Source organism: Salvelinus fontinalis, chromosome 11 (assembly GCF_029448725.1).
Source record: "Salvelinus fontinalis isolate EN_2023a chromosome 11, ASM2944872v1, whole genome shotgun sequence".
NCBI classification, from domain to species: Eukaryota; Metazoa; Chordata; class Actinopteri; order Salmoniformes; family Salmonidae; genus Salvelinus; species Salvelinus fontinalis.
Window position 1 is genome coordinate 11470385 of NC_074675.1, and position 14817 is coordinate 11485201.

The 14817-nt window shown below is 47.2% G+C and overlaps 1 protein-coding gene across 4 annotated transcripts in view; it reads left to right on the top strand.

Annotated features, from left to right (window-relative positions):
* Positions 1-5936, top strand: part of LOC129865033 (transmembrane and coiled-coil domain protein 3-like) — a 45363-nt gene extending 39427 nt beyond the window's left edge. For all 4 annotated transcript variants that reach the window (XM_055937441.1, XM_055937440.1, XM_055937442.1 and 1 more), the window contains exon 6: positions 13-5936. In XM_055937441.1, the coding sequence (XP_055793416.1) occupies positions 13-315 (303 nt within the window). In that variant the 3' untranslated portion in view covers positions 316-5936. The remainder of the gene's footprint in view (positions 1-12) is intronic.
* The last annotated feature ends 8881 nt before the right edge of the window (positions 5937-14817 follow it).

The window sequence follows — 14817 nt, forward strand, 5'->3', positions numbered from 1 at the left end:
CTGTGTTTACAGGAGGCTCTGGAGTCATGTCAGACGCGTGTCTCTAAGCTGGAGCTCCAGCAGCAGCAGCAGCAGACGGTACAGGTGGAGAACACAGACGTCAAGGTGCTGCTAGGGAGATGCATTAACATCATGCTGGCCATCGTCACGGTGATCCTGGTGTGCGTTTCCACGGCGGCCAAGTTCACCGCGCCCCTCTTGCGGAGCCGCGTGCACCTGGCGCTCACCTGCGTGGGTTTGTCCCTACTGGCGGTCATCTGGAAGAACTGGGAGCACCTGCAGTGTGCCCTGGAACGCATGCTCCTCCCACACTAAGCTAGACTCCTCCCATGTTAAGCTAGGCTCCACCAAGTCTGAGTTTGTCCCCCTCACACTGTGGGTTTGGCACCACCCACACCGAGCTTGGGACTTTGTGACGTTGTCATAGCGATAGATTAAATGGGGCGGTGTTTACAATGTAGCCTTACACCCACCACCCTCGTGTCTCTCCCCCTCTCTGTCTTTTGGAGTTTGGGCAGAACTCCTTGAGGGAAATCGATGCCAGTGTGCCACTACAGTACAAATTACAGGAAACCAAGACTGACCAATCAGATGGTGGCTACAGAGGAAGCAGGACCAGTCACATACGGTATTATTGCGGACACTGATCTTTGTGTGGTTGTCAATCTCAATAGGACATTGAACTGCACTATACAGGTGGTAAGCTTATGTATAACCTTTATAGGGGAAACAAGGGGTCCCCCGATTGGTTCCCTGTCTTTTGCGGAGTCGTACTTCCGTCACCTAAATTACACTAACACACTGACAGTATTAAAAACTCATTCTCCCAGAAGACCTCTGGCTCTGATCCATAAACAGTCTCACTCCCACCCCCCAAGCCACGATGATACACATTCATCCACACACACACTGAGAGGAATGTGACTTGTGTGTCTGTGTATGTACAGGGGGTGGGAGTGTTCTCCATGTGAGAGTGCTTTGTCTGTGTGTACCTGTACTGTCAAGTGATGAAATGTTTTATAATTGAAAAAAAAAATACAAAGGACAATGTTTGTTTTTTTAAAGTGTAATATTTGTCTGGGTGTCCGTGAAGGGTGGTTCATTTTTTTTTTTTTACAAAGGAATGGTTATGAACTGCAGGACTGCCTCTTGTTTCTGTGTACTGGTATGCGGGTTTATGGATAAATGGTGTCTTATGTACTTTATATAGTCTATTAACAGATGCAGTGGAACTGCCACGGGTCTAGGCTATAAGGGGTGAATTCACCCCAAGAGTTATGTGTTCTCTCTCCCATAGGAAATACATAGACTGACCCTTTAGCCGCTAACATGCTAACTGTGTGAGTGATATCCTCTGCCAGTCTTTGATGGATCTGGGGGGAGGTAACCTCTGACCTGACACACAAACCTCATTTGTGATTCGTCCTTTCATATTGATGATAATGTCATTTTTGTGAAATAGGAATTAAGCTCTGTTCAGAGTGGGCTGAACAAAGGAATTGACCTATACCAAATGGTTCAGACAGATTTGAACACATTTTATTTGTTTTCTTTGAAATGTTTAAATTTTTCACCTTTTTATACTGAAGAACAAAATGAACATTCTAAATGCCTTTGATGCTATCGTCTGATTGGACAGAGATGGGAGGGGTGGGAAGTGAACGATGCAGCTCTGGCTCTACCCACTCTGTGAGCTACTTATCACTGTGATGATGATGATGATGGGGGCCAGGCCTAATGCCTTTTCAATGCAGCTTCTGTGTTAAATCTGATATTTTCTGTGCTTTGGTCCCTGTCTCTTTAAAAAGCCAAATGTGGGTTGGTTCTATGTGGCTGGTTGGCACCTTGAGTAGTATAGTATGTCATATCCTGAACCATTGATATTTACACAGAGTTCCAGCTCTATCCCAAATCATAAATCTATCTATTCTCTGTGTCTGGAGAGAGCCATATCCCAGATTCACAGCCCAGGGACTGTAATTCCGGTGTCTAGATTCCGGTATGTTATCCCCTCAGAGTAGCATTGCACATTGTTGGTTTTAATCCGGTTGTGGTTTTCCAAAACACACTTTTTATAATGAGAACAAAAATAAATCCTCTTCCTTTTCTAGAAACGTTAAGTCTTTTATCATAGAGCTCTTATCCTCTGAAGATTCATCAGAGTATTTCTACCCTGAACGGATTTCCTGATCCGGTCATCAATTATACTTTATCTACCAGAGATCATGATGCAAGGAGCGAGGGCTCTGCACAGAAGGTGACGTTATTAACCTTTTAATCTGTTTGTCAACATGTTCTGCGTAGGTTCATGGCCGCTGGAAGATGTTTTAGGTTGGGGGTGCTGTTGACAGGGAAGTATTTTTCTCTGCTCATACAGTGCTGTCAACAGGAGTAATAAATTACACATTTAAAAAAAAAAAGTGTGTGTGTTTGTGCATATACAGTTCAAGTCGGAAGTTTACATACACCTTAGCCAAATACATTTAATCTCAGTTTCACAATTCCTGACATTTAATCCTAGTAAAAATTCCCTGTCTTAGGTCAGTTAGGATCAACACTTTATTTTAAGAACGTGAAATGTCAGAATAATAGTAGATGGAATTATGTATTTCAGCTTTTATTTCTTTCATCACATTCCCAGTGGGTCAGAAGTTTACATACACTCAATTAGTATTTGGTAGCATTGCCTTTAAATTGTTTAACTAGGGTCAAATGTTTTGGGTAGCCTTCCACAAGCTTCCCACAATAAGTTGGGTGAATTTTGGCCCAATTCTCCTGACAGAGCTGGTGTAACCGAGTCAGGTTTGTAGGCCTCCTTGCTCGCACACGCTTTTTCAGTTCTGCCCACAAATGTTCTATAGGATTGAGGTCAGGGCTTTGTGATGGCCACTCCAATACCTTGATTTTGTTGTCCTAAAGCCATTATGCCACAACTTTGGAAGTGTGCTTGGGGTCATTGTCCATTTGGAAGACACATTTTCGACCAAGCTTTAACTTCCTGACTGATGTCTTGATGTTGCTTCAATATATCCACATTTTTCCTTCCACATATGCCATCTATTTTGTGAAGTGCACCAGTCCCTCCTGCAGCAAAGAACCACCACAACATGATGCTGCCACCCCCGTGCTTCACGGTTGGGATGGTGTTCTTCGGCTTGCAAGCCTCCCCCTTTTCCCTCCAAACATAACAATGGTCATTATGGCCAAACAGTTCTATTTTTGTTTCATCAGACCAGAGGACATTTCTCCAAAAAGTACGGTCTTTGTCCCCATGTGCAGTTGCAAACCGTAGTCTGGCTTTTTTATGGCGGTTTTAGAGCAGTGGCTTCTTCCTTGCTGAGCGGCCTTTCAGGTTATGTCGTTATAGGACTCGTTTTACTGTGGATATAGATATTTTTGTACCCGCGAGCAGGCCTTTCTAATCGACCTGGCCGGGGTATCCTGGAATGACATTGACCTCATCCCGTCAGTAGATGATGCTTGGCTATTCTTTAAAAGTGCCTTCCTCACCATCTTAAATAAGCATGCCCATTCAAAAAATTTAGAACTAGGAATAGATATAGTCCTTGGTTCACTCCAGACCTGTCTGCCCTTGACCAGCACAAAAACATCCTATGGCGTTCTGCATTAGCATCGAACAGCCCCGGTGATATGCAACTTTTCAGGGAAGTTAGGAACAAATATACACAGGCAGTTAGGAAAGCTAAGGCTAGCTTTTTCAAACAGAAATTTGCATCCTGTAGTACTAACTCAAAGTTCTGGGACACTGTAAAGTCCATGGAGAATAAGAGCACCTCCTCCCAGCTGCCCACTGCTCTGAGGCTAGGAAACACTGTCACCACTGATAAATCCACTATAATTGAGAATTTCAATAAGCATTTCTCTACGGCTGGCCATGCTTTCCACCTAGATACCCCTACCCCGATCAACTGCCCGGCACCCTCCACAGCAACCCGCCAAAGCCCCCACCATTTCTCCTTCACCCAAATCCAGATAGCTGATGTTCTGAAAGAGCGGCAAAATCTGGACCCCTACAAATCAGTTGGGCTAGATAAACTGGACCCTCTATTTCTAAAATCATCTGCCGAAATTGTTGCAACCCCTATTACTAGCCTGTTCAACCTCTCTTTCGTGTCGTCTGAGATTCCCAAAGATTGGAAAGCTGCCGCGGTCATCCCCCTCTTCAAAGGGGGAGACACTCTTGACCCAAACTGCTACAGACCTATATCTATCCTACCCTGTCTTTCTAAGGTCTTCGAAAGCCAAGTTATCAAACAGATTACCGATCATTTCGAATCCCACCGTACCTTCTCCTCTATACAATCTGGTTTCAGAGCTGGTCATGGGTGCACCTCAGCCACGCTCAAGGTCCTAAACGACATCATAACCGCCATCGATAAGAGACATTACTGTGCAGCCGTATTCATCGACCTGGCCAAGGCTTTCGACTCTGTCAATCACCACATTCTTATTGGCAGACTCGACAGCCTTGGTTTCTCAAATTATTGCCTCGCCTGGTTCACCAACTACTTCTCAGACAGAGTTCAGTGTGTCAAATCGGAGGGCCTGTTGTCCGGACCTCTGGCAGTCTCTATGGGGGTGCCACAGGGTTCAATCCTCAGGCCAACTGTCTTCTCTGTATACATCAATGATGTCGCTCTTGCTGCTGGTGATTCTCTGATACACCTCTACGCAGACGACACCATTCTGTATACTTCTGGCCACTGTATTAACAAATCTCCAGACGAGCTTCAATGCCATACAACTCTCCTTCCGTGGCCTCCAACTGCTCTTAAACGCAAGTAAAACTAAATACATGCTATTCAACCGATCACTGCCCGCACCTGCTCGCCCGTCCAGCATCACTACTCTGGACGGCTCTGACTTAGAATACGTGGACAACTACAAATACCTAGGTGTCTGGTTAGACTGTAAACTCTCCTTCCAGACTCACATTAAGCATCTCCAATCCAAAATGAAATATAGAATTGGCTTCCTATATCACAACAAAACATCCTTCACTCATGCTGCCAAACATACCCTCGTAAAACTGACCATCCTACCGATCCTTAACTTCCGGGATGTCATCTATAATATTGCCTCCAACACTCTACTCAACAAACTGGATGCAGTCTATCACAGTGCCATCCGTTTTGTCACCAAAGCCCCATACACTACCCACCATTGCGATCTGTACGCTCTCTCGTTGGCTGGCCCTCGCTTCATACTCGTCGCCAAACCCACTGGCTACAGGTTATCTACAAGTCTCTGCTAGGTAAAGCCCCACCTTATCTCAGCTCGCTGGTCACCATAGCAGCACCCACTCGTAGCACGCACTCCAGCAGGTATATCTCACTGGTCACCCCCAAAGCCAATTCCTCCTTTGGTTGTCTTTCCTTCCAGTTCTCTGCTGCCAATGACTGGAACGAACTGCAAAAATCTCTGAAGCTGGATACTCATATCTCCCTCACTAGTTTTAAGCACCAGCTGTCAAACTACCTGCACCTGTACATAGCCCATCTGTAAACAGCCCATCTATCTACCTACCTCATCCCCATTCTATATTTATTTATTTATCTTGCTCCTTTGCACCCCAGTATCTCTACTTGCACATTCATCTTCTGCACATCTACCATTCCAGTGTTTTAATTGCTATATTGTAATTACTTTGCCACCATGGCCTATTTATTGCCTTAACTCCCTTATCTTACCTCATTTGCACTCACTGTATATAGACTTTTTGTTTTCTTTTTGTTCTACTGTATTATTGACTATGTTTTGTTTATTCCATGTGTAACTCTGTGTTGTTGTACGTGTCGAATTGCTATGCTTTATCTTGGCCAGGTCGCAGTTGCAAATGAGAAGTTCTCAACTAGCCTACCTGGTTAAATAAAGGTACAATAAAAAACTGTTTCCCCCAGCATCTTCACAAGGTCCTTTGCTGTTGTTCTGGGATTGATTTGCACTTTTCACATGACAGACGCGTTCTGTCTCTAGGAGACAGTATGACGGTATGAGCGGTATGACGGCTGCGTGGTCCCATGGTGTTTATACTTGTGTACTATTGTTTGTAAAGATGAACGTGGTACCTTCAGGCGTTTGGAAATTGCTCCCAAGGATGAACCAGACTTGTGGAGGTTCACCATTTGGGGGTCTTGGCTGATTTCTTTTGATTTTCACATGATGTCAAGCAAAGAGGCACTGAGTTTGAAGGTAGGCCTTGAAATACATCCACTGGTACACCTCCGATTGACTCAAAGGATGTCAATTAGCCTATCAGAAGCTTCTAAAGCCATGACATCATTTTCTGGAATTTTCCTAGCTGTTTAAAGGCACAGTCAACTTAGTGTATGTAAACTTCTGACCCACTGGAATTGTGATACAGTAAATTATAAGTGAAATAATCTGTCTGTAAACAATTGTTGGATAAAATACTTGTGTCATGCACAAAGTAGATGTCCTAACAGACTTGCCAAAACTATAGTTAACAAGAAATGTGTGGAGTGGTTGAAAAACTAGTTTTAATGACTCCAACCTAAGTGTATGTCACACCCTGGCCATAGAAAGGTTTTTATTCTCTATTTTGGTTAGGTCAGGGTGTGACTAGGGTGGGCATTCTAGTTTCCTTATTTCTATGTTAGTGTGGTTCCCAATCAGAGGCAGCTGTCTATCTTTGTCTCTAATTGGGGATCATATATAAGTTGTCATTTTCCATTTGGGTTTTGTGGGATGTTGTTTTCTGTTTAGGTTTTTTTCCTGACAGAACTGGGCGCGTTCGTTTTCACTTTTTATAATTTTGTTTGAGTGTTTTTTTTAAACATTAAATCATGAACACTTTCCACGCTGCGCTTTGGTCTCATTCCGACGACAGCCGTTGTGTATGTAAACTTCTGACATTAACTGTATTTATATCTCAGCAAAAAAAGAAACGTCCTCTCACTGTCAACTACGTTTATTTTCAGCAAACTTAACGTGTAAATATTTGTATGAACATAAGATTCAACAACTGAGACATAAACTGAACAAGTTCCACAGACATGTGACTAACAGAAATGCAATAATGTGTCCATGAACAAAGGGGGGGTCAAGATCAAAAGTAACAGTCAGTTTCTGGTGTGGCCACCAGCTGCATTAAAGTACTGCAGTGCATCTCCTCCTCATGGACTGCACCAGATTTGCCAGTTCTTGCTGTGAGATGTTACCCTACTCTTCCACCAAGGCACCTGCAAGTTCCCAGACATTTCTGGGGGGAATGGCCCTAGCCCTCACCCTCCGATCAACAGGTCCCAGATGTGCTCAATGGGATTGAGATCCGGGCTCTTCACTGGCCATGGCAGAACAGTGACATTCCTGTCTTACAGGAAATCATGCACAAAATGAGTAGTATGGCTGCTGGCATTGTAATGCTGGAGGATCATGTCAGGATGAGTCTGCAGGAAGGGTAGCACATGAGGGAGGAGGATGTCTTCCCTGTAACGCACAGCGTTGACATTGCCTGCAATGACAACAAGCTCAGTCCGATGATGCTGTGACACACCGCCCCAGACCATGACGGACCCTCCACCTCCAAATCGATCCCTCTCCAGAGTATAGGCCTCGGTGTAACGCTCATTCCTTCGACGATAAACGCAAATGATGTGATGTCTGGTGAGGACCTGCCTTACTACAGGCCTACAAGCCCTCAGTCCAGCCTTTCTCAGCCTATTGCGGACAGTCTGAGCACTGATGGAGGGATTGTGCGTTCCTGGTGTAACTCGGGCAGTTATTGTTTCCATCTTGTACCTGTCCCGCAGGTGTGATGTTCAGATGTACCGATCCTGTGCAGGTGTTTTTACACGTGTTCTGCCACTGCAAGGAGGATCAGCTGCCATCCTGTCTCCTGTAGCGCTGTCTTAGGCGTCTCAGAGTACGGACATTGCAATTTATTGCACTGGACACATCTGCAGTCCTCATGCCTCCTTGGAGCATGCCTAAGGTACGTTCACGCAGATGAGCAGGTACCCTGGATGTCACGTTCCTGACCTGTTTTCCTTTGTTTTGTATTCATTTTAGTTGGTCAGGGCGTGAGTTGGGTGGGTTTGTCTATGTTTGTATTTCTATGTGGGGTTTTGTGTTCGGCCTGGTATGATTCTCAATTAGAGACAGGTGTGTATTGTTTGTCTCTAATTGAGAGTCATACAAAGGCAGCCAGGGTTTCACTGGTGTTTTGTGGGTGTTTGTTCCTGTGTCCTCACAGGACAGTTGAAGGTTAGTCACGTTTGTTGTTTTGTAGTTTGTAGTGTCTTGTTTGCTGTGTTCATTAAAAGATGGCTTATTTCCCTCAATCCGCATCTTGGTCCTATCCATGCTCCTCCTCGTCTAAGGGGGAGAACAACAATGACTGCCTTTACAGAAACACCCACCACAACAGGACCAAGCGGATTGAGGAGAGAGAGAAGGAACTACAGCAATGGGGAAAAGAGGAATGGACTTGGGAGGAGATTCTGAATGGAGAAGGACCCTGGGCTAAGGTGGGAGAGAATCGCCGCTCTCGGGAGGAGAAGGAGGCAGCCACAGCCCAGGAGCGCTGGTATGAGGAGGCAGCACGTATGAGAGGCTGGAAGCCCGAGAGGCTCACCCAAAAATTTCTTGGGGGGGGGCTAAAGGGGAGTGTGGCGAAGCCGGGTTGGATACCTGAGCCAACTCCCCGGGCTTGCCGTGGAGTAAGAGGGCGTCGTACTGGTCAGACACCGTGTTATGCGGTAAAGCGCACGGTGTCCCCAGTACGCGTGCTTAGCCCAGTGCGGGCTATTCCACCTTGCCGCACTGGGAGGGCTAGGTTGGGCATCGAGCCGAATGCCATGAAGCCGGCCCAACGTATCTGGCCTCCAGTACGTCTCCTCGGGCCGGCGTACATGGCACCAGCCTTACAGGTGGTGTCCCCGGTTCGCCTGCATAGCCCAGTGCGGGCTATTCCACCTCGCCGCACTGGCAGGGCTACGGGGTTCATTCAACCTGGTAAGGTTGGGGAGGCTCGGTGCTCAAGAGCACGTGTCCTCCTTCACGGTCCGGTATATCCGGCGCCACCTTCCCACCCCAGCTCAGTACCACCAGTGCCTACACCACGCACCAGGCTTCCTGTGCGTCTCCAGAGCCCTGGACGCACTGTTCCTTCTCCCCGCACTCGCCCTGAGGTGCGTGCCCTCAGCCCGGTACCTCCAGTTCCGGTACCACGCACCAGGCCTAGAGTGCGCCACGAGAGTCCAGTGTGCCCTGTTCCTGTTCCCCGCACTCGCCCTGAGGTGCGTGCCCTCAGCCCGGTACCTCCAGTTCCGGTACCACGCACCAGGCCTATAGTGCGTCTCAGCCGGCCAGAGTCTGCCGTCTGCCCAGCGGTGCCTGAACGGCCCGTCTGCCCAGCTCCGTCTGAGCCATCTGTCTGCCCAGCGCCGTCTGAGCCATCTGTCTGCCCAGCGCCGTCTGAGCCATCTGTCTGCCCAGCGCCGTCTGAGCTATCTGTCTGCCCAGCGCCATCTGAGTCATCCGTCTGCCACGAGCCATTAGAGCCGCCCGTCTGTCCCGAGCCAGTAGAGCCGTCCGTCAGTCAGGAGCCGCTAGAGCCGTCCGTCAGTCAGGAGCTGCCAGAGACGCCCGCCAGTCAGGAGCTGCCAGAGACGCCCGCCAGTCAGGAGCTGCCAGAGACGCCCGCCAGTCAGGAGCTGCCAGAGACGTCCGACAGTCCGGAGCTGCCGTACAGTCCGGAGCTGCCCTACAGTCCGGAGCTGCCCTACAGTCCGGAGCTGCCCTACAGTCCGGAGCTGCCCTACAGTCCGGAGCTGCCACTCAGCCCGGACCTGCCGGAGTCCCTCAGCCAGGACCTGCCGGAGTCCCTCAGCCAGGACCTGCCGCCCCTTATCCCGGTGCTGCCCCTTATCCCGGTGCTGCCCCTTGTCCCGGTGCTGCCCCTTGTCCCGGTGCTGCCCCTTGGCCCGGTGCTGCCCCTTGTCCCGGTGCTGCCCCTTGTCCCGGTGCTGCCCCTTGTCCCGGTGCTGCCCCTTGTCCCGGTGCTGCCCCTTATCCCGGTGCTGCCCCTTGTCCCGGTGCTGCCCCTTGTCCCGGTGCTGCCCCTTGTCCCGGTGCTGCCCCTTGTCCCGGTGCTGCCCCTTATCCCGGTGCTGCCCCTTATCCCGGTGCTGCCCCTTCATTTAGGTGGGGTTAGTGGGAGGGTGGTCATTGGGAGGGGGATAAAGAAGCGGGGATTGATTATGGTGGGGTGGGGACCTCGTCCACCGCCAGAGCCGCCACCGTGGACAGACGCCCACCCAGACCCTCCCCTAGACTTTGTGCTGGTGCGCCCGGAGTTCGCACCTTAAGGGGGGGGTTCTGTCACGTTCCTGACCTGTTTTCCTTTGTTTTGTATTCATTTTAGTTGGTCAGGGCGTGAGTTGGGTGGGTTTGTCTATGTTTGTATTTCTATGTGGGGTTTTGTGTTCGGCCTGGTATGATTCTCAATTAGAGACAGGTGTGTATTGTTTGTCTCTAATTGAGAGTCATACAAAGGCAGCCAGGGTTTCACTGGTGTTTTGTGGGTGTTTGTTCCTGTGTCCTCACAGGACAGTTGAAGGTTAGTCACGTTTGTTGTTTTGTAGTTTGTAGTGTCTTGTTTGCTGTGTTCATTAAAAGATGGCTTATTTCCCTCAATCCGCATCTTGGTCCTATCCATGCTCCTCCTCGTCTAAGGGGGAGAACAACAATGACTGCCTTTACACTGGACATCTTTATTTTGGTGTTTTTCAGAGTCAGTAGAAAGGCCTTTTTAGTGTCCTACGTTTTCATAACTGTGACCTTAATTGCCTACTGTCTGTAAGCTGTTAGTGTCTTAACGACCGTTCCACAGGTGCAGGTTCATTAATTGTTTATGGTTCATTGAACAAGCATGGGAAACAGTGTTAAAACCCTTTACAATGAAGATCTGTTTAGTTATTTGGATTTTTACGAATTATCTTTGAAAGACAGGGTCCTGAAAAAGGGACATTTCTTTTTTTGCTGAGTTTATAAGGGGAGAGGGTGTTCACTTTGGTTCACAAGTGGAGGGTCGATTGAAAATATTAACACTGGGGAGGATGGTGCATTTCTTTTATGACACATCAGTTGTTTGTTGACAGTGAGGAATGAGATCTGGCTGTTCTTTGTCAAGGGGCACTGCAAACAAGGAGGTACATTTTAAGAGGGAGAGCGTTGCTGGGATCTTTAACTTTCCCACGTTTGCTTTGGTAGAACACCTGAGATCAGGGGAACTTTTTGCCCCTTTTCTTACTCCGACAGAATCCAGGATAGCTGGCTGAATATGAGTTTATCTAGATCTAAAGATTGTCAGTAGATACACAATACCATATCCTCCTCATAGGACAACATCAACCATGTACTGTACATCCACAATAATGCACTATGTTTTGCTTCATTTGATAAACCTTTCAAAGCAACACTAGAAGCCTAGCATCAATTTTGTGAATGGAGGCCATGGCAGGATATTCTGTTGTCCTTCTGGCTAACACAAGTCTCTCATGACAGACTGTTACATAAATGTAACGTCTGTTATATAAACCTAATGTCTGTTCAGATTAATGCTGGAGCATCCACTATAAAAGGCCCTACAATTGGGAAGTGAAGAACGGTCAGACTTCGTTTGCCCTGCCAGAAAAACGAAGCAATCTAGAGAGACTTCTGTGACCATTCTAAGATACAAAGGTGCGGTATGTTATGTCATATTAAACTAGATACAAATATTTTGCAGTGTGAATGAAGTACATTCTTGTAATGGGAATTGGTCATGGGGATTGATTGCTTTACCATTTACATTTTCTTATGGCTTCACAGTGAGGGATCCAAGTGTGTACATTTTGAAGTCATGAGCCACGGTTTCAGTGAAGTTCACCTTCCATCCACACTTCCCTCTGTGACCGAGCCCACATACGTACTCACCACAGAGTGGGCATGGTTCTGGGAGGACGAGTACGGCAAATGGGTCCAGTACGCATCCATTGTAAGTGGTGTGAAACACTCAAACAGGCTGATGTGTTACGAGGACAATAATAGATATAGTAAACTGTTGTTCCCCTTGAATTTGACTTTTTTTCCTATAAATAACAGAAAGAGACTGTTGTCCGTCACCAGTGAAGACCTTGAGAAAAGGTTCCAGGAGGATCAAAGTGCTGTGGTGAAGTTCACTGCAGGCCAGCAGTCTTATGAGCTGAGTTTCAGAGGTAACACACAACACTCAAAATATGTTTCATTTGCAACAGACATATTTCAAATAGTTATTCTTGTAATTACAGACATGGCACAAAAAAACTAAAGATACGGCACTGCAAGGATGGTCAGGTGACGTCCTGTGTTTGTGTCAACTGCAGACAGCAGGTAATGTATGGATGAGGATGGACTAAGAGGAAGGGCAACATGTTCTGTATTTAACCTAATAAACATTCACAATGACATAACCAAGACTTTGATAATAAGTGGAGAACTAAATATAGGTATTCAACTGAGCTACTTATTTTCTTAGTGTTGACTGTCATGTTCTCTTTTATATTTATCCTCAGGACAAATAGATCATGCAACCCCTCTCAGAATTGGTCTGCCATGCCTGATATTGGATACAAGGTCACTTGTTTACATGTGGTTATTCTGCTTAGGCTTATAGGAAGGTTAGTGTTCAACTTTTTGTTTCAGCTGTGACAACCATTTTGTTTTCCCCTCCTGCAGACAGTCACTCTTCTGAGTTCTGACAGGGGCTATCAGAAGGTCCAGGAACTTTTCAACAAGACCATGAGGGGTTTCCAAATCACCAGCATCGAGATGGTCCAAAACAGGGACCTCTGGGAAGTCTTCCAGTGGTATGTTTACATCAACTCTCACACACAATCCTAGCGTGTTACTTCCAAAATACTAAGTAAACTCTGGCTTGAACAAGATTATGGGGAAGCAGCTGTTTTCCTCCCTGTTTCTTTAGGAAAAGAGATTTGGTGAAAAAAAACAATGGAGGTCAAAACAGCAAGGAGCTACATCTCTTCCACGTAACGGACCCAAAACACGTAGACTCCATTTGCAGAGATAACTTTGACTGGAGACTGTGTGGAACCAACGGAACTGTGTACGGCGAAGGTACCTCATGTTAACCATCTGTCAGAAGTGTAGTCAGATTTTAAAAGCAGTCATTATCTCACTATAGTCTGTCATTTTGTTTTACTGATGATCTTCTCTGTTTGTTTAAGGGAGTTACTTTGCCAGGGATGCCAAGTACTCACACAGCTACACCAGCCACTCAGGAGTGAGGTCCATGTTTGTTGTCGGGTGGTTGTTGGTGACTACACACGAGGGAACTCGTACCTTCATCGTACCTCCACCTCCAAAAGGCGAGGGAACCCCCACTTTCTATGACAGCTGTGTGGAAAATGTCCTGGACCCGTCCATATATGTGGTGTTTAAAACGAACCAGGTGTTCCCCCGAGTCCCTCATCAAATATGATGATAGCGTCATGCACTGGTCCTCTTCGGCTCCAGCTCCACCCAAAACTGTCTCTATCCAATCCACTTACATAGTCCAATTCCCAACATCCAACCGGATTCAAGCAGCAGCTGCTGCTACACTTTGAGTCCATCTCAAGCTGCCACCACTTTCTCTAATCCAACTGATTCTCTTCCCCCTTTGCGTCTCCCAAAACCTGCCCGAACTCCATTGGGATTCAGTCAGTCTGCAGCCCTCATGAAGCCAGCCTCAAGTTCTCAGTTGTTGGATACCACCCTAGGCCAAGCTAATTGGTCTTAAACTCCCTTATTCTGCAAACTCCCTCATAAACTCATTACCCAAACCAGCACCCCCTCTCATACACCCACTACCCCACCCAGCAGCCTCTCTTACACTCCCTCCCCCAGCCAGTACCCCCTCTCGTACAGCCAGTACCCCATTTTATACACCCACTTGGCCACCCAGCATCCCCTCTCGCACACTCACTCCCTCACCCAGTGCTCCCTCTCACACACTCACTCCTTCAGCCATTGCCCCCTCTTGCACACTCACTCCTTCAGTCAGTGCCCCCTCTTGCACACTCACTCCCTCAGCCAGTGCCCCCTCTCACACACTCATTAGCCCTGGCACTGCCCACACTCGCACACTCACTCGCTCCAGCAACCCCTTTTGCACACTCACTACCCCTGCCAGCACCACTTCTTGCATACTTTCCGTTCAACTGACACACCCTCTCAGGGTCACAGCCTCTCAGAAAGAGCTACTCGCACTCTCTCTGCCAGCAGTACCTATTCCCTGCCAGCAGTACCTATTCCCTTCATCCTCATTGAGCACACCTTACCACACACTTTCTCACTCATCATACTCCCCCACTTACACAGACTCTTCCACACTCTCAGGGTCTCACCACTCCACATCGAGCACTACTTCTGACACATCTGCTACTATCACATCATCTAGAGTGCAGGAGTTAAACAATTTGCTGGTCAAAATTCAACCTGTTGACAATTTGTAGTGTTTCTGAATGATAATTCAATTTTCATGTCAAATTTGCATAGTTGGTGTGTTAAACCCTTGCAACAAACAAGAATGATGTTCAACACAGCAGGTTGATGGCATCTTAATTGGGAGAACGGGTAATGACTGGAGCGGAATTGGTGGAATGATATCAAACACATGGTTTCCAGGGGTTTGATGACATTCCATTTGCTCCATTTCGGCCATTATTATGAGCCATTCTCCCCTCAGCAGCCTCCTGTGATGTTCAACTAGTAACAAGGAATATGATGAGCACGTTTCCTTTACTCTGGGAC